This window comes from Schistocerca nitens, chromosome 1 (genome assembly GCF_023898315.1).
Source record: "Schistocerca nitens isolate TAMUIC-IGC-003100 chromosome 1, iqSchNite1.1, whole genome shotgun sequence".
Taxonomy (NCBI): Eukaryota; Metazoa; Arthropoda; class Insecta; order Orthoptera; family Acrididae; genus Schistocerca; species Schistocerca nitens.
This window is the reverse complement of record NC_064614.1, coordinates 472,550,883-472,571,778: the sequence shown is the minus strand read 5'-3', so window position 1 is coordinate 472,571,778 and position 20,896 is coordinate 472,550,883. Positions and strand designations below refer to the sequence as shown.

At 43.9% G+C, this 20,896-nt stretch overlaps 1 protein-coding gene across 1 annotated transcript in view; it reads right to left on the bottom strand.

Annotated features, from left to right (window-relative positions):
- The window catches only part of LOC126251925 (zinc carboxypeptidase-like), a 66,619-nt gene extending 46,096 nt beyond the window's left edge, over positions 1–20,523 (bottom strand). The window contains exons 1-2 of the mRNA XM_049952680.1: positions 20,491–20,523; positions 4,634–4,829 (exon numbers count right to left, since the gene is read on the bottom strand). Of these exons, the coding sequence (XP_049808637.1) occupies positions 4,634–4,819 (186 nt within the window). The 5' untranslated portion in view covers positions 4,820–4,829; positions 20,491–20,523. The remainder of the gene's footprint in view (positions 1–4,633; positions 4,830–20,490) is intronic.
- Between the last annotated feature and the right edge of the window lie 373 nt (positions 20,524–20,896).

The window sequence follows — 20,896 nt, the reverse complement described above, 5'->3', positions numbered from 1 at the left end:
AAGAAATCTGGGACATCTGATTTAGAGATGTTGTTCCAGTGCGGTTTCTGACGCAACAAACTTAAGACACTATGGCCATATGTCCACGAGTTAACACTGTCTGCCAAAAACTGACTGGTCGAATGCACATTTGTTGTTTGCACTTGTTAGCTACCATAGTAGTTTTATTGCGCTCACGTCGCTTATATGCCATGAATAAAATCGGCCTCGGAACTTTTTTGAACTTTTTTGGTATAACGAAAAGAAGATTTTGCCACCAACGTTTTCTATTTACATTAGATCACTGTTTATGATGAAAAATTAGATTATTAATTATTTCATTATTTGATACTGTTTAGCATCACATACTAACAATTTGTGAAGTACTGCATGTTTGGGAGTTAATTAGAGTTGAGGGTTGGTAGGAAAGGTGATTGGGCAACGCGTTCCCCAGAAGTCAGTATTGGCTAAAGAGGGGCAAGGGATGAGAGATGTCATGTTCTGCAGGGGTGGACATTTACGGCCCTGAGAGAGAGCAGAGCGAGGATGTGGCAATATACAAACTAAAGGCTGCAGAACGCTCATGGCGCAGACAGGACAGGCGGGAGATTGCACTCTGGTGGAAAAGAAAAAAAAAAAAAAGAAAAGAAAAAGAATAGCGTTCCTGGCTTAAGAGCGTCATGGGCGGAACAAGGCGAAAAGACATCCTCCTAATGTAAAGGAATTTGCGGAGTCACAAAAAATGGTCGTGAGCTGACCTCTGAGGAATCTTCTTACAGGGAGCGTCAGAGCACGCTTCCAACCAAAACGCAGAGGCACGTATTTGAGTGCTAAGGCTGTAGGAGGGGAAATGGAAACTTACAGAAAATCTTCTAAAAGGAGTACGAGATTCAGGAGATTGACTGGCAGATACATGACCCATGTGGTGAGAGGTGATGTTTTTGTAGCGGCTGCTAAAATTCGTTGCCTAAGCACAAATGTAGATCATGAGTGTCCAGGAGGAGCACGCATATGTCCTGGAGACACTATCCTGTGCAGGTTGCCCGAAGACACTTTCCACCATGGATCGACTGACAGACTTTGCTGGTGAGAGCCAGAGCGGAGAATCTGGCAGATTTTGAGAGGTGTTGATTTCGCCTCAAGGAGTGTGTGCAGTCGTTTCTCCATGAACAGAGTGGTTATTCTGTTCACATGAGTGAGGATTCGTTACCTCTCTGTGAAGACTGACGCACACTGAAATGCGTGCGGAAGACTACCTGAGCAGAATTTCTATCACTGGCTAGTGAGCAAACAGAAATCTTGACTCCTTTTTTGTCTTGTGCTGAAGCAATTTCAGCACTAGGGGTTTGCGGAAGGATTATTGCGCCCACTGTTTAGGCAGAGAATTAGAGGTACATCATGTACATCAATTGCACAACAAGCAACGACCGAGTGAGTAGTTCACTGGTTCAGTACAATTGCTGTTTGTCCTTCAGTACGTGATATCTGCACTTCGGTTTCGTAGATAGGGAGACACTAAAAGTAAATGTGTTGAGTTCGATTTGCTGCACCGCTGATCTTTTTCTGGAAATACCAGTCATGGATTATGTCTTCTGTTTCTCATGGCTAATCAGTATCAGCCAACTTTGTGTCTTTGCAAAAAAAGGCGGGGGGGGGGGGAGGGGGGGGGGTGGAGGGGGGGGGGGGAAACGCAACGCAATACAATTTCTCGAAATTGCATTTAGAGTAGAATCTGGAATTGTGTACTTCGTATTTATACAATGTTTGGACACTATGTCTTTTTGAGAATAAATCGTTTACGGTACCAAAGTTGTTATTCATTGTAATAGGATTCAGACGGGAATTATTGGTTTTTTGCTTAAGCGAAGTAAAACCTCAACATGATACTTCGTTTCGTGGAAATCTCTAGTTGTAGATTGTCAAAGCCAGAGTCGTTTTAATTATTTGTAGGTTGTGAATTCCATTGCAAAGACAACATTAGGCAACCACACATACGAATGCCATATGCTAGAAATACCTCGGGGGGCTTACTAAGTATGAACACTTGCTTAGCAGAGCATAAAAAGAACTGTAGCTTGGGACAAACTAATAAATCAATCCTAGCGAAACATGCCTTTCACAGTGAAGGACATGCAATGACATTTAGTGAGACTAGCCCTCTAGCTAGGAAAACACATTGTCTGCGTTGTTGGATAGCTATCCAACTGAGATTTACGAACATTCATAATTTCAACACAAAAGAAGAGGAAGCTGAGTTAAATGAAGTCTGGATGCGAACTTTGCGCCAACAGAATAACTATCGACATCTTGGGTTGTCGGGTGTTCTGCCGGATATCAGCGTCGTACTTGCACGATATTTCGGTCACGTAGCTTGTAACCTTCATCAGGTGCGACCTGAGACTGCTCCTCGAGTGTTTTTTTTTTTTTTTTTTTTTTTTTTTTTTTTTTTTTTTTTTTTTTTTTGCACTTTTCATTCCCTTCTCGGATGGAGAAGGGCGGGCTGTTATAGAGCGTGCATTTAGCTCTTTTCAGCCAAGGGGTATACTTAATTCTGTTGTGGCACTCTTTATTTTTCTCGCAGGGGTGCAAAGAAGGGGGGGGGGGCGTTCTCCCAATTGGGAATTTATTTGCAGGACTTTGTTGGGGACAGTTCCGGTATTTACCTTAGCGGCCAAGGAAAACCTGCAAAACCCGGCCAGAACTGCTGGTTGTGACTTGTCTTATCTTTATTTGCCGTGTTGCCAGCGTTGGCGCTGGCGTTCACGGCGGGCAAGGGCGGCTTCGCGTCTTCTGTCACGCTCCGCCTCTTCCTCCTCTTGCCTTCTTCCGTGCTCCTCTTCTCTGGCTTCCGCCTTTCTTCTCATGAGCTCCTTGCTTTGCAGGAAGCTCATCTGGTACTCGTCTCGCGGGCTGTCGTCGTCCAGGAGTTCGTCGTTCACAAGTTCTGCCCTGAAGTTGACGAACTCCTTGGTCTGCACGCTTGAGTCCTGACGTGCAACCGCTTCTCCCTTGCCTTCTAACGAGGCCTGTGCAGCTCGACTTATTGTCATCTTCTTAGGCCAGGCCGTTTGTGTGGCCTGGTCGCGACTGGGCTGTGCTGCTGTTGTTGCCAGCCTGTCGTCTTGGTGCTGCGCCTCCTTCTTGTTGGTGTTGTGGCTAAGGGATTCACGTAGAGTGAGGCAGGCGGCCTCCATCTCCGCGTGGAGAACCATGCGGAATCGTGATTCCGCCTCCCGGAGGGCCGACTCGACGTCGGGACCAGCTGTCGCCGCCGTCTTCCCACTCGCTGCGTCGCGCTGCCGTCCCCCTCCTCCGCCCTTGCCACAGGCGGTGGGTGAGGTCGGCCGCACGTGAGCGGTGGCCGTCCTCGAATCTCCTCCGGGTGCCGCCGTTGTTCGCGCGGCGTTGCCTCCTCCTCTCGCTGCTGCCCCTCCGATGCTCGCCGCGGTTGCAGGACGCTGTCGCCTCCTCCTCCTGCGGCGTCGCCTCTTGGTCTGGGGCGCCGTCTCTATTGCAGTGGCGGGATTTCGGCCGTTGAAGGCCTGACATCCGCGCCAGTTGGCGACGTGCTCACCGCCGCAGCGGGCGCACGTCGGTTTGTCGTCCTTGGTGCTGTTACAGGTGCGGGTGTCATGATGACGTCCGCACCTGACGCACCTGGCGGCGTTACGGCAGTGCTTTGCCACATGCCCTTCCTCCTGGCACTTGAAGCACTGTGGCTTCGTGTCCAGGTGGGGTGGGAGAGTTTCCGGCTGCACGTTGAAGCCCAATAGCTTCCGGATGTCCAGAATGTCCGCTCCGTTGGACCTGGTCCAGTATTTATGCCTATGGCCTTCCCCCTCCACCAGCGACTGCAGGCGCTTCCTCTGTGGTCCGCGCCCATTCCCTGCGACCTCCTGGAGCGTTGCTGCTCCGTTTTCCGTCCGCTGCGGTTCTAGGTGGTCCCTCTGCGGTCCGCGCCCACCAACCCCGCTCCTGTGGGTTTCATCTACGGTCTGGGGTACCAAGCGTTCCACCTGCGGTCCGCGCCCGCTCACCACGACCTGTTGGAGCGTTGCCGCTCCGTTTATTGTCCACTGCGGCTCTGGATGTTCCCTCTGCGGTCCGCGCCCACCAGTCCCACTTCTCCAGCAGGTCGCAGGGAATGGGCGCGGACCACAGAGGAAGCGCCTGCAGCCGCTGGTGGAGGGGGAAGGCCATAGGCATAAATACTGCACCAGGTCCACTCGAGGAGCAGTCTCAGGTCGCACCTGATGAAGGTTACGAGCTACGTGACCGAAATATCGTGCAAGTACGACGCTGCTATCCGGCAGAACACCCGACAACCCAAGATGTCATTAGATCGCCGGGAAAGCTTGAAGAGTTACAGAATAACTATCATTTACCATTTCATCAGACCAGTATAATGAGACGTGATGTGCGGTTGTGCCCTCCGTACTAGTTTCCTAATGTAGCACCTCCTCGAGCTTATGAAGCAACTGCTGGTACAGTTCTGAGGGTACTTACCGCAGATGAGGACGCAACGTCTGTGAATAGTTTCGTATGTCGTCTACGGCCAATCAGCCCGGAACTCTTAACTGGAGTACGTTGTAAGAAGTTTGAAATTTTGTTCTAAGATGTCATCCCACAGTGACACTGGTGGTGGCGTTCTTACCTGCGGGTATCGGCGCTGGATTTCCTGGAGGATGGCGACGTGTCTGCTGGAGGCAGGCTGGACGCGGTAGACGCGGTGGCCGTCGTAGCGCGCCCTGCCCGCCGCGGCCTCCGTGTGGGGCGGCGCGCCGTGGGCGGCGCTCGCCAGCGTCGTCAGCGCCAGCAGCAGCACGGCTACACGAGGCATGTCGGCGGAGCTGGGGGCACAGGGAAAGTGAGAGGCGGGGAGGGCGAAAGAAACAGGCGCTGGTTGGCCACAGGCTGACTGAACTCATCTACAAGGATCACACAGAAATTGCACACTGAGGTGACAAAGGTCAGGGGATATCTCCTGATACCGAGTCGGACCACCTTTTGTCCGGCGTATTGCAGCAACTAGACGTGGCATGGACTCAACAACTCCAACCTATACTTCTACTGAGCCGAATATCTCCCGGGATAAGGAGATTACCTTCTATCAAGTGCCAACGGCCTTCTAGGAGGGCCGATGAGCGGCTAGAAGGAAGGGCACTCTCTTGCCCTTGGGGTGCGAAACTGCTCCTAAAGGCGGAGGAGCCACAAGGTGGCCAACGGCATAGAATGGAGAAGGCAACGGGAAACCACTCCATTAAAGACCCGGGCGGGTATCCCAAGTATCAACAGCTTATGATGGAAAGCTCTTTGGTTAAATTCTCCGGAGGTAAAATAGTCCCCCATTCGGATCTCCGGGCGGGGACAACTAAAGAGATACCAACATCCCAAAGCATTAATGTAAGAAGGATAGCAACATGGAACGTCAACTCTCTTCTTAAATGTGGTAAACTGGAAAACTTGAAAATGGAAATGAAACGAATGGATATTGATGTACTGGGAGTCTCAGAAATGAGATGGCCAAACGCTGGCGACTTTTGGTCAGGGGATTACAGAATCATACACACTGGAACAGCACAAGACAGTCCCTGGATTGCAGGAGTGGGAACTATCCTCAATAAAGAGATGGGGTTAAGAGTAAAAGGATTTGTTCAACATAGTGAGAGGATAATTTATGTCCGATTGGAAACTAAACCAAGAGATACAATCATAATCCAAGTATACATGCCAACTACGAGGCACGAGGATGATGAAATCGACATGATGTATGACCACCTTGAAGAAGTAATTGGCAGAATTAAAGGAGCTGAAAACCTTGTCATCATGGGAGATATGAATGCCGTTGTTGGGGAAGGTAAAGAAGAGGATGTGGCACGGAATTTTGGATTAGGATTAAGAAATGAAAGAGGGGATAAACTTGTAGAATTCTGCCAAAGAAATAAACTTCGCATTACAAATACCTTCTTTAATCATCATCCAAGAAGAAGATATACTTGGAAAATGCCTGGTGACATTAACAGATACCAAATTGACTTCATATTAGTGAAGCAAAGATTTAAAAACCAAGTTAAGGATAGCACATCATATCCAGGCTGTGATGTGGAAAGTGACCACATACTCGTTATGATGACGACTGAACTAAAATTCAAGAACATTAAAAGAAGAAGTACATGTAAATGGGATTTGACAAACCTGAAAAACGAAAATACACTGAAGCACTATCAACTAGAAACAGACAAGAAAACAAGTACATAGGGCTGCAATGACATCCAAAGCAGCTGGGAAAAAATAAAAACTGGTATTTTAGAAGCAGCAGAAGAAGTAATAGGAAAAGAAAGGACAGAGAAAAGGAAGGAATGGATCACTAATGACCTACTAAATATGATGGAAGAAAGAAGGAAATTAAAAAAATTCTGTGAAGAAGGAAGACCAAGAGAAATACAAGAGTCTGAAAAACAGAATCAACAGAGAGGCAAAACAAGCAAGAGAAAAATACCTTGATGATCTCTGTATTTCAGTTGAGGACAACATGAGCAAGGGAAATATCGACAAGGCCTATAAATGTGTGAGACATTGCTTTGGAGACAGAACAAACCAAACACGCCCGGGTTCCCGGGTTCGATTCCCGGCGGGGTCAGGGATTTTCTCTGCCTCGTGATGGCTGGGTGTTGTGTGCTGTCCTTAGGTTAGTTAGGTTTAAGTAGTTCTAAGTTCTAGGGGACTTATGACCACAGCAGTTGAGTCCCATAGTGCTCAGAGCCATTTGAACCATTTGAACAGAACAAACAAATGTAGGGCTGTGATGGATGAAAATGGCAATATGTTGGATGACGATGATGAAGTTGCAAGAAGATGGAAACAATATATAGGAAAACTGTACAGCGGACCAAACCTGTCTGAAAACATCATGGAAGAAGAAACAGAAGTAGATGCACACAACATAGGTGAACCTATATTAAAGGTAGAGTTTGAACTAGCTCTGAAAAAAATTGAAAAACAACAAATCGCCTGGTATAGACAATATCCCAGCCGAACTCCTGAAATCTGGAGGAGCAAAACTGAATCAGGAGTTGTATACTCTTGTTTTCAACATGTACGAGCAGGGTAAAATTCCTACAGACTTTGAGAAAAACATTATGGTCCCCATTCCAAAGAAGGCAAATGCTACAAGATGTGAAAATTATAGGACACTCAGCCTAGTTACTCACGCCTCTAAAATATTCACCTCAATTATCCTAAAACGCATAGAACAAAAAGTCGAAGCTACACTCTCCGAAGACCAGTTTGGATTCCGGAAAGATAGAGGAACCAGAGAAGCAATATTTGCTCTAAAACTAATAATAGAGAAACGACTAGATAAGAACCTGAAAACATACATAGCTTTCGTAGATGTAGAGAAAGCCTTTGATAATGTTAAATGGGCTAAGATGTTTTAGGTACTCAAAAAGTAGGAATAGACCATAAAGATAGAAAAATGATATGGAACCTGTACAAAAACGAGACAGCAGTTATCCGTGGACGGACAAAACAAGAAGAGGTGCAGATACGGAAAGGTGTCCGGCAAGGTTGCGCACTATCCCCTGTTATCTTTAACGTATACATTGAAGAGGCGCTGAAAAAAGTAAGGGAAAATTCACAGACAGGTGTAGTAATTCATGGCCAACGAATAGATGTGATAAGATATGCCGATGATATAGCTGTCCTGGCTGAAAGTGAAGAAGATCTTGTAGTCCTACTGAATAGAATGGATAAAGTTACGAATGAAGAATATAATATGAGAATTAATAAAGCAAAAACAAAAGTAATGGCATGCGACAAAGTAGATCAAGTGAAAGTCCAAGTTCATGTAGGCAATGAACTGCTTGAACAAGTTGATAAATTTACTTATCTGGGCAGTAATATTACCAGGGATGGAAGGAGCAAGGCAGAAGTGAGGAGTAGAATAGCTCAAGCAAAGGCTGCTTTTAACAAGAAGAAAAACATTAACATCTAAGAGCATCAGCCTTGAAACCAGGAAAAGATTTTTGAAATCATGTGTGTGGAGTGTGGCATGCTATGGGTGTGAAACATGGACTCTCGGGACAGAGGAACAGCAGAAGCTAAATTCTTTTGAAATGTGGTGCTATAGACGCATGCTCAAAATAAAATGGATCGACAAGGTCACAAACGAAGTGGTTCTGGAAAGAGCAGGTGAGAAGAGAAGCTTCTGGAGTTTCATTGTTAAAAGAAGAGTGCAATTTACAGGCCATCTATTAAGACATAAAGGACTCCTGAACACAATCATAGAGGGATATGTCGAGGGAAAAAGACCAAGAGGAAGACCACGACTGAGGTACATGGAGCAAATCGTGAAAGATGTGGGATGTAACACCTATAAAGAAATGAAGAGAAAAGCTGAAAGACGCACAGAATGGAGACAAGCTGCTATTGTAGCTGTTGCAAACCAATCCTTGGATTGACCACTACAGAAGAAGAAGAATATTGCAGCAACTAGACGTGGCATGGACTCAACAACTCGTTGGAAGTCCCACGCAGAAATATAGAGCCATGCTGTTCTATGTTGTTATGGTCTTCAGTTCTGAGACTGGTTTGATGCAGCTCTCCATGCTACTCTATCCTGTGCAAGCTGCTTCATCTCCCAGTACCTACTGCAACCTACATCCTTCTGAATTTGCTTAATATCTTCATCTCTTGGTCTCCGTCTACGATTTTTACCCTCCACACTGCCCTCCAATACTAAATTGGTGATCCCTTGATGCCTTAACACATGTCCTACCAACCGATTCCTTCTTCTTGTCAAGTTGTGCCATAAACTCATCTTCTCCCCAATCCTATTCAGTACTCCTCGTTAGTTATGTGATCTACCCATCTAATCTTCAGCATTCTTCTGTAGCACCACATTTCGAAAGCTTCTCTTCTCTTCTTGCCCAAACTATTTATCACCCATGTTTCACTTCCATACATGGCTACACTCCATACAAATACTTTCAGAAACGACTTCCTGACACTTAAGTCTATACTCGAAGTTAACAAATTTTTCTTCTTCAGAAACGCCTTCCTTGCCATTGCCAGTCAACCTTTTATATCCTCTCTATTTCGACCATCATCAGTTATTTTGCTCTCCAAATAGCAAAACTCCTTTACTACTTGAAGTGTCTCATTTCCTAATCTAATTCCCTCAGTATCACCCGACTTAATTCGACTACATTCCATTATCCTCGTTTTGCTTTTGTTGATGTTCATCTTATATCCTCCTTTCAAGACACTGTCCATTCCGTTCAACTGCTCTTCCAAGTCCTTTGCTGTCTCTGACAGAATTACAATGTCATCGGCGAACCTCAAAGTTTTTATTTCTTCTCCGTGGATTTTAATACCTACTCCGAAATTTTTGTTTTGTTTCCTTTACTGCTTGCTCAGTATACAGATTGAATAACATCGGGGAGAGGCTACAACCATGTCTCACTCCCTTCCCAACCACTACTTCCCTTTCATGCCACTCGAATCTTATAACTGGCATCTGGCCTCTGTACAGATTGTAAATAGCCTTTCGCTCCCTGTATTTTACCCCTTCCGTCCTTAGAATTTGAAAGAGAGTATTCCAATCAACATTGTCAAAAGCTTTCTCTAAGTCTACAAATGCTACAAACGTTGGTTTGCCTTTCCTTAATCTATTTTCTAAGATAAGTCGTAGGGTCAGTATTGCTTCACGTGTTCCAACATTTCTACGGAATCCAAACTGATCTTCGCCGAGGTCGGCTTCTATCAGTTTTTCCATTCGTCTGTAAGGAATTCGCGTTAGTGTTTTGCAGCTGTGACTTATGAAACTGATAGTTCGGTAATATTCAAATCTGTCAACACCTGATTTCTTTGGGATTGGAATTATTATATTCTTCCTGAAGTCTGAGGGTATTTCGCCTGTCTCATACATCTTGCTCACCAGATGGTAGAGTTTTGTCAAGACTGGCTCTCCCAAGGCCGTCAGTAGTTCCAATGGAATGTTGTCTACTCCAGGGGCCTTGTTTCGACTCAGGTCTTTCAGTGCTGTGTCAAACTCTTCACGCAGTATCGTATCTCCTATTTCATCTTCATCTACATTCTCTTCCATTTCTATAATATTGTCCTCAAGAACATCGGCCTTATATAGACCCTGTATATACTCCTTCCATCTTTCTGCCTTCCCTTCTTTGCTTAGAACTGGGTTTCTATCTGAGCTCCTGATATTCATAATAGCCGTCCAAAATTGCGAAAGCATTGCGCAGCAGGATTTTTTGCACGAACTGACCTCTCCAGTAGTCTCCATAATGTCGGGCGACTTGGGTGACCAGATCATTCGCTTAAATTGTCCAGAATATTCTTCAAGCTAATCGTGAACAATTGTGGGCCGGTGACATGGGGCATTGACATCCGTAAAAATTCCATTGTTGTTTGAGAACATGAAGACCATGAAGGGCTGCAGATGGTCTCCGTGTAACCATTTCCAATCAATGATCAGTTCACTTCCACCAGAGAACCTAATCAGTTGTGTGTAAACATAGCCCACATCATTACGGAGCCACCACCGGCTTGCACAGGGCCTTACTGACAACTCGGATTCATGGCCTCGTGGGGTCTGCGCCCCCCATAATCCTACCATCACCTCTTACCACGAGAAATTGGGACTCAGCTAACTAAATCACGAATTCTAATGGTCTAGGGTCCAACCGATATGGTCACGAGCCCTGGAGAGGCCCCGCAGGTGACGTCGTGCTATTAGCAAAGGCGCTCGCGTTGGTCATCTGCTGCCATAGGACATTAACGCCAAATTTATCTGCACTGCCCTGACGGAGACGTTCGTCTGCAGTTATTTCACGCAGCGTTGTTTGTCTATTACCACTGCCAACTCTACGCAAACGCCGCTGCTCTGGTCGTTAAGTGAGGGCCATCGGCCACTACGTTGTCCATGGTGAAAATTGGTATTCTCGGCACAGTCTTGACCCTGTAGACTTCGGAATACTGAATTCCCTAACGATTTCCGAAATGGAATGTCACATGCATCGAGGTCCAGCTGCCATTCGGCCTTCATTGTCTGTTAATTCCTGTCAAGTGGCCATAACCACGCCAAACGCCTTTCCACATGAATCACCTGAGGTCAAATTACAGTTCCGACAATGAACAACTCTTTTATACCTTGTGTACACGGTACTACTGCCAACTGTTTATGTGCATATCGCTAACTTCAAATGGTTCAAATGGCTCTGAGCACTATGGGACTTAACATCTGAGGTCATCAGTCGCCTAGAACTTAGAACTACTTAAACCTAACTAACCTAAGGACATCACACACATGATTGCCCGAGGCAGGATTCGAACCTGCGACCGTAGCAGTCGCGCGGTTCCGGACTGAAGCGCCTAGAACTGCTCGGCCACCAGGGCCGGCTATACCTAACTCATGACTTTTGTCGCCTGACTGTATCTCTAGGACAAGACTGAAACAAAGTAGCAGAAACGAGAAATGAGCTAAGACGATGCACCCCGTTAAGAAAGTAATCTTCTATACAACAAGAGTCCTAATATGAATCAGTGGAGGAGAAGTGTCGAAGAAGTTTTTCAAACTGCAAATCTGCAGTACATCGTAGCCGGCGGGAAAACTCATCAAACATGTCAGACTTCTTCCTATCTTTCTGCGATGTCGTAATCAAGACAGAGGCAAGCTTACATTTCCACGAAACCTGTTATTAAAATGGACAGATCAGTTACCTCTCACTTTTTCGTCAGCGACAGAGCTCCTGAAGGGGATTCTCCGAAGGCACTACGCTTAAGCGATGTCCCACTTTCATAAAACCGAGCGTCAAAAGAAGAGGAAACCATTCCGGCTGCACAGTGTCACGAATGCCGCAGACAGCTGGTGCTAAGCGTGCATGAGATACGCTTCGTGTTCGGCGGTACGTCTTCTGAATAGTAAATATGCTGCCAGGATAAGCAAATACACAATCACTCTGGCCGGTGTGACGTCAACATTGTTCTCGTTGCCTCAAAATGAGAAACGTGAGTCGCACACTAACTGCGTGGACTCGATAAGCCAAAGACCAGTGTCAGTCTTCCAGCTCAGAACCTGATGGAGACATTGCTACCGCACAGAACATGGACAAAACGTATGTTCGTAAGATGCAGGGAACGATAGTTAGAATTCAGTAGTTCTACATCTACATGTACATGATTACTCTGCTATTCACAGTAAAGTGTCTCGCACAGGGTTCAATGAAAAACCTTCAAGTTGTCTCTCTACCGTTCCACTCTCGAACGGCACGCGGGAAAAACGAACACTTAAATTTTTCTGTGCGAGCTCTGATTTCTCTTATTTTATCGTGATGATCGGTTCTCCCTATGTAGGTGGGTGCCAAAACAATTTTTCGCAATCGGAGAAGAAAATTGGTGATTGAAATTTCGTGAGAAGATCCAGTCGCAACGAAAAACACCTTTGTTTTAATGATTGGCACTCCAATTCACGTATCATGTCTGTGACACTATCTCCCCTATTTCGCGATAATACAAAACGATCTGCCCTTCATTGTACTTTTTCGATGTCATCCGTCAGTCCCACCTGATGCGGATTCCACGCCGCACAGTAGTACTCCAGAATAGGGCGGACAAGCGTGGTGTAAGCAGTGTCTTTAGTAGACCTGTTGCACCTTCTAAGTGTTCTGCCAATGAATCACAGTCTTTGGTTTGCTCTAACCGCAATATTATCTATGTGATCGTTCCAATTTAGGTCTATCAACATCGTGGTCATCCAAAAGAAGTAACTCTAAATACCCCAGAATACGTGTAATTGCTACCACTGATTCCTGAACTACATGTTTGCAGACAATTTACTGAATTTGTGGGACTGGGGCTCCTGGCTTACGACAAATTAACTCAAAGATGCACTGGCGGCTCTGGTTACTTGATCATAAAGTATGCACCGACAACGAGCACAGAAGATAAGCCTTTCAAATGAGTTATTAAAAACATCTGAAAACTGATTCACTCTGATATTCATATTATATTACCCAATTTCTGTCGTAATCGAAATATCCCACAGATGAAATCATTGTTCTCGTCATCTGAAGGATTCTTGGTTATTAATCAGTACTGCTGTTTGGAAAAAACCCTTATCTAATTGTAATTTAAAATAGATAATGACGAATCACAAAATCGTCACAGTGGGGTGGCTTGCGTGCCTCAACGATACATATAGCCCCACTGTAGGTGCACCCACATCAGAGGCGCATCTGTTGAGATGTCCGACTAACGTGTGGTTCCTGAAGGGGAAAGGGGAAACAATCTTGATGACAGACTGATATGACCAGGTAACGTAACTCAACATGGCCCTTTTGGGTTGGTGCTGTGGACGGCTGAAAGGAAGGGGAAACTACACCCGTTGTATTTCCTGAGGACGAACAGTTCACGTCTTCGGTAACATCCTCTTGAGTAAAATATTGAGAAGGTAAAAAAAGCCCCACATTCGGGTTTGCGCGCGGGGACTACTCAGGCAGATGTTGTCATCAGCAAAACCAAAACTGGCATTCTACAGGTTGGGACGTAGAATATTAGAACTCTCAGTCGGGTAGGCAGATTAAAGAATTTAAAAAGAGAAAGTTTAATCTAGATATGGTAAGAATTGTTGAAGCGCGGGGCCAGCACAAAAAGGACTTCTGCCCGTGGGAATACAAGGTTATCAACACAAAATTAAGTAGAAGTAATGCAGGAATAGGCCATAAATGAATAGAAAAATATCATTGTGGGTAAGCTATGATTAGCAGTATAGTGACAGAACTGTAGCCAAGATAAACTCTAAGACAACTCCCAACACAGTAGTGCAACTTTGTAGTCCTAATACCTCCACAGATGATGAAGAGATAATATTCAGATACTTAAGACAGACAAAAACTTCGCTGAGATGGCGGAGAATTCGGAAGCAGGAGATAGAACGGAAGGAAAAACTTGAGAGGATAATGGAATGGGGTAAAAGGTTGAAACGGGAAGCCACCTAGTAGAATTTACCACCAAGCACATGATCACTGTCCACCTCCGTTGAGTAGTCACCATGGCTGATTGTCATGTAGGGGAACTGGGTCCTATTCCCGGTACTGCCAGGGAATTTTCCTTTGTGGGAAGACTGGAACGGGTTGCACTCTCAAGGATCTCCTTGAGTGCAAGGTCGTAATAGGCCAATGATGTTTACCGCATTTGACGCCCCATGTATTGTCTGCCATGCAACCACAATATTGGCAGCTGATGGCAACAGGGGGCGAGACTGGAGTTGTCCAATGGTGAGTACAGCATGAGGATACGAAGCGTGGTTCAACTGCTTACTCGAAGGGTAACTCACAACGGTGCTATAGTACAAGTCTGGTGATACAAAACAGAGCAATGGCAACGATAAACAAAGTAAACAATGCATTATACGTATAACAACAGTTGCCGAAGTTGACATTTCGTCAGAAAGGATCCCAAGTTCTTTCCCAGAGTGAAAAAGAAGTGACAGATGAAATATTACCGTTTCTGCAAGATGAGTCATTGGAATGTTTGGTGTCGAATACCCTCAACCGTGCGGGCAATATAAATGAGGAGTACAATGATGACGGTACGTTCTAGACAAGTGTATGTGATATTGAAACGGGTGTCGAGCCATGTAGTTCATCAGCCTAGTCAGAAACGGTGCCACAAATCCCGTCTCCAGTGAAACGAAATAAATGACAATCGTTGTCCAAGGAGCGGGTACTGAACGTAATTACGTACATGGAACATCATCCGCAACATAGTAAAAAAAAGAAAAAGTTATGAACAGATTTCGAGTAAGTCCGCAGCAATATGACCGCGTAGTTCATAAGATGGAGGATAAGGCGCAATTGTTACAAAAACTGGTTTCAAGGATGCTCGATACAGTTTACAAGATGTCCATGATAGTGAGCTACTACGTTAATGCACATCAAATTGCGAGTGACATAGATTACAGTGATTTCAAGACAAACAGTGGATGCTTATGTAACTTCAAACATTTGCTACAGAATTGAAGCGTCAAGTTGACGGTGCAGAGCAAACAGCGGAATCGTCCCGAAAATTTGTGGATGAGATAAACAAACTTATACCATCGTTCAGTAAGGAGTTTGTTTTCAACTCCGACCAGTCGGGATTTGAAGAGGAAATGCTTATGAAAGGAACCCTGGAAGTTAGAGGTACCAATGGAGCTGTATCAAGATGAACGAACATCAGTGCCTTAACTGATTCGTATACAATTATGCTGACCGTTAATCTTATTTACTGTGCTGCAAGAAATTGGAGGTGCTCTGCAAGGGCAGTAGGGAATATTTACGTCACAGCAAGCAAGGGTGGGAAAATGAGCGTAAAAGATTTGCAATACGGCATGAGCACTGCTTTTGGTCCATAGCTGGTCAAACTAATTTGCTTTTGATTGATTCCTGGTGTGCGTATGAAGATCATACTCCAGTAGGGGAATCTATCCCTCCTGAGAAATGTGTGACATTACGGTTCATACCACACGGAACTATTGGACAAATCCTGCCTCTGGATTTTTTTTGTTTTTTGTTTTTTTGTTTTAGGGCGCAAAACTGCTATGGTCATTAGCGCCCGATCTTCCCTGCCTCTGGATGTCTGTTCTTTCCGTGCCTATGGAGTTATCTTCAGCTACGCCGTAAAGGATATCAAGTGTCATGATAAGATCCACGACATACTGTTTCATATTGGGTTGCATGGCATGCCATCACATTTGACCAGTTCTCTTCACCCTGTTATATGATTCTATATGCCTTCTTTTAGAGAGGTTTCCTAGCAGAACGTCCTGTACGGTTTACAACTCCCAAGGATTTCGCCTTCGATGTTGATGATGCGAACCTTAGTGATCAAGGTGGCGCACCATTTTTTATTCGGTGTTAATGGAGAAAGTTAATGGTTTGCTTTCAACATCTCTTGAATGTCGATGGTGTCCATTTTGTGAAGTGTAATACATTCTTCCCGGAGAAGGTTGGTTTCTGCACCTCCCGGACGCTCATTTTCTGTCGCCCTCCTGATTCACATGATGAGTTATTAGCATCTATATTTTTCCTATCATAGTAGTTAAAACAGCACTTTCGTATGATCCCTACTAAAGGCTGCAGTTGCGACCTCGCACTCAAGTGGTTCCTAGTCACACTCGTGAATGGTGGCGGCAGCAGGTCTGCTAACCCTACAACAACTGGGAGCGCGGTGTGCTGACTCTCACCACTTGATACAACATCCACATAACGCCATTGACTGATGGATGACATGCCGGTCGGTCGGACCCGATTGGTTCATGTGTGGCCAGAACTCAAGAGCTTATAACACTTACATCATACGAGTGATTGCTCACACTTGGTTCAAGAAACATGAAAGAAGCTTATACGGGATGATTCAAAATGGTTCAAATGGCTCTGAGCACTATGGGACTCAACATCTGAGGTCATCAGTCCCTTACAACTTAGAACTACTTAAACCTAACTAACCTAAGGACATCACACACATCCATGCCCGAGGCAGGATTCGAACCTGCGACCGTAGCGGTCGCGCGGTTCCAGACTGAAGCGCCTAGAACCGCACGGCCACACCGGCCGGCGCGGGATGATTCATTGATGACTTTTAGAGATGATGGAGTAGGGTCGATGTATCAATTTGAAGTAAGAGACCCTGGTCCGGAAACGACCTCGTCCAAAGATGTAAGTGAAAATCGTTCTGATACCTCTGACAGTAAAATGCATGTTGTTGCTAAGATTGTGGGGTATGCAACTGTCAGACGTGGTAGTATGGACGAAAACAAGAAAAAGAGCCTAGTAAACATTGGCTCTAAAATGAATACCTTGAGATCTAGGAACACTTGTTCATCCTCAATACTGTGAAAAACATGTCTTCACTGTATAAGTGCCTATTGCGCTTTTGGTGTGGGATTTTATAGATATTTACTATACTTCTTTTCTTGTTTTGGTCCATACAACTACCTCCGAAAGATGCCTAGCCTACAATCGTAACAACAACTTACCGGTACACGCATGCCACAGTTTGATGTATCAGAATGATTTTACCTTGTAACTTTCGACTAGATGGTTACCTCAAATTGATGCATTTATCCTTCTCCATCTTCCCTGAAAGTTTGTAACACCATCACGGAATCACTCTGTTTACGTGGAAGGTCCCTCAAGACACCGAAAGTTTTTGTACAGAATAAATAATGGAAAGACGAAGATTTCGAAATAAAATTTAAGATTGCAAAACTTTCCTAGGGACATATGTACTATCTGACCATAATTTACTGGTTATGAACTGCAGATTAAGAATGAAGTAATTGCCGAAAGGTGCGAAATTAAAGTGATGAGACCTGGATAAACTGAAAAGGCCAGAGATTGCCGCTGGTTTCAAGGGGAGTAAGATCTAACGAATGACAAACAGAGTAAAGGAGCACAACAGAAGACGAGATATTAAAGAAAGCAGTGGATCATGCAGGCAATAAAACAAGGTCCATTATAAATCTGTGAATAGCACACGAGGTATTATATTTAGTGACGAAAACAGAAAATATAAAAATGCAGCAAATGAAGCAGGCAAAACGGAATGCAGACCTCTAAAAAATCAGCCAGAAAATCAATTATGCAATGCAGGACTGGCTAAAGAAGAAATTCAAAGCTGCGAAAAATAGATTCCACTTGTAGGAAAACTAAAGACACCTGTGGAGAAATGAGAGGCACCTTTAGGAATATAAAGAGCTGGGATGGCACGCCAGTACTAAGTAAAGAATAGAAAGCTGAAAGAGGGAGGGAATCTGGAAAGGAAACGAGTTTGAAGACAATGTTATAGAAAGGGGAAGGAAAGTAGATGAAGATCAGATGAGAGATATTACACTGTGAGAAGATTTTGCCAGAGCAGTGAAAGACCAAAGTCGAAACATGTCCCCTGAAGTTGACGACATTTCTCTGTGTTACTGAACTCCTCTGGAGAGGCACCCGTGAATAAGCTATTCAACGTGGTATTCAAGATATATAAGACGGACGACATAACACCCATTCCAAAGAATATTGGTACTGACAAGTGTGAATATTACTGAACCATTATGTTAATCATTCATGGTTGCCAAATTCTGGCGTGAATTATTTACAAAAGAATGGAAAAAAACTGGTAGAGCCGACCTCAGGAAAGACCAAATTGGGTTTCAGAGAAAAGTAGCAACGCCCGAGGCAGTAGCATTTGTAGATTTAGAGAAAACTTTTGACATCGGTGCCTGGAATGTTCTCACTGAATACTGAAGGTGACAGGAACAAAATAAAGGGAGCGAACGTTTATCTACAACTGCAGTCTAAGGACTTGAAAAGGGAGTGAGACAGGGTTTAGCATATCCTCGATGTAGTTCAGTGTGTAGATTGTACAAGATGTGAAGGCAGTCAAGGAGAAAGTTAGAAAATTAATTTTCCGTTTAAAGATAAGAAATTAAAACATCAAATTAATGTTACACAATAACATTTATTTAGTAGTTAGTTATGAACCGGGTTTCGGCTTCCTAGGTCATCGTCGGAAAACTTAATACTAAACAGACCGTCCACTCTACTTCAGAGACAGTTAATGTCTACGGTCCTCCACGAACCGATGGAATATTCTATAAATATTAAAACACTGAAGTTTCCCAGTGATGTTACAATTCGGCCAGAGACAGCAAAGGACATAGAACTAAAGTTAAACATAATATATTGTGTCTTGAAGAGAGGTTATAGAATGTAGGTCAACAATAGTAAAATAAGAATAAAGAAATGTTGTCGAATAAAAACAGGAGATGCTCAGCGAATTAGGTAAGGGACTCAGACACTAAAAGTAGTAGATGAATATTTTTATTTGGATAGCAAAATAAGTGACAGTGGGTAAAGTAGAATGGATATACAATGCAAACTGGCTCTAGTAAGAAACGTTTTTTCTGAAAAAAGAGAAATATGTTAACATCTAACATAATTTTCAATATTAGGAAATGTTTTCTGAAGTTATTTGTCTGGACTGTAGCCTTGTACGGAAATGAAACGAGGAAGACAAACTGTTCAGACCAGAATAGAACAGACGTTTTTGAAATGTGTCACTTTAGAACATTGCTGTAGATTAAATGATTAGATCGAATAACTAACTAGGTATTGAAAAAAAAGGGGATAAAGGAAGCAGAGGTGAAACATGGCTGAAAGAATGGATCGGTGCATATGTCACATCCTGGGGCAAGAATCATCAATTTGCTGGTGGAGGGAAATGTGGGAGAGAGGGGGTAAAAGTTGTAGACGGAGACAAAAGCTTAGCTAAAGTAAGCAGATTCAAACAGATGTCGGGTGAAGATCGTCTCGATTTTTTTCGAAAGAGAATTCTATTTGCGGGTCTCTTTGTTTCGTAAAAATAATTTCTAAGGCTGCAGTTTGTTTCTATTTTACTTATTTATTTTTCAATTTTGGCGAATGACTTGAGGACCCTAAATCAGTTCTCAAGCGCTCATTGATTACACAGCCAAGCTTTCGAGCTGGAAGCTGACATCATCACTGATCACATTTAGACTTTAATGTGTGTGAATTCCTAAGGGACGAAACTGCTGAGGACATCGGTCACTACATGAAAGCAAAGTCTATACTTTAATGTAGGTTGTAGTAGTTATGCAGAGATGACGAGTCTTGCACGAGACAGACCAGCTTGAAAGGACATTCCAAATAGTGTCCGGAATGAAGACGACGACAACAATAATCAATTTATCAAGATGAAAATAACTTCTGTACACTGAATTTCCAAATAAAGAAATATACGGAACTTACTGAATTTTAAAACAGGATGTTCCCCACCGTAATATGAGTGAAGATAATAATTATTTTGCTACTAAATCACGCTTATGATACCGTTTCTATAACTGTCCGATAAAGTCGTAGAGAGACTGCGACTGAAGTACATTTAGAGAATGCTTTTGATATTGTTGACTGGAATGTTCTTACTGAATACTGAAAGTGACAGGAACAAAATACAGGGAGCGAACGGTCATCTACAACTTGTACAGAAACCAGACTGCAGTAGAAGGACATGAAAAGGAGTGATTGCCAAAAGGTCTACTAAAAGCGGCTGTACTATATAATCTGGAGGCACACACTGGATCAGAATCTTTATATCAGAGAAAATATTGTGAACTATTGAGCAAGACAGTTTACAAAATGCTTCAAAGGCCGAAAATGGTAGTAGCATATAGATTACGGTTATGAATACAATTTGAGTATTTCTGCAACCACAAAATATTTAACTCGCCGTCTTTAATGTCATATTCACACATGTGAGGGATGAATCTGCCGAAAACGTTTTTCTATGTCAGTGCACATTACAATGAACGAAATATGGTCGGAACTGGTGAGTAATTAAGCTCAAGAGACACACGAAACAATATACGTCATCTACGGTGGGTCATGTAACAGCAGCATATTTGAACATTATTAAAATAATAGATGAAGCCACAGGAACGCTTACCAGGCGCATATGCTAGTTACCTGTGTCTGCCGAAGAGTGAAATTAACTGTGCCACACTGGATGATTATTTATATCAGTGCCACGCATTTCAGCAACAAGTGAGATAAAATCGATAGCCCTTGCCCACGGGTTGCGCAGTCCGCCACCGAAAGGTAACGCGTCTGTTGACGTGTGATCATTCATCTCGCAATCCACTACAAAGATAAGTTCAGTGCGCTCTTATCATTGTGGTATATTGAATCTCAGCTTCCACTCGAAAGGTAGTCTCACTCCTACACCTCAAATAAACATACCACAGAAAATGGAAAAGTGAAGTAACTTTCGACGGCGTTGCACTTTATAAAAGCAGAAAATAGTACATACTGGCATAAAGAAAAGTAAGTTTTTCGCGAAGGAAGTTAGAGAC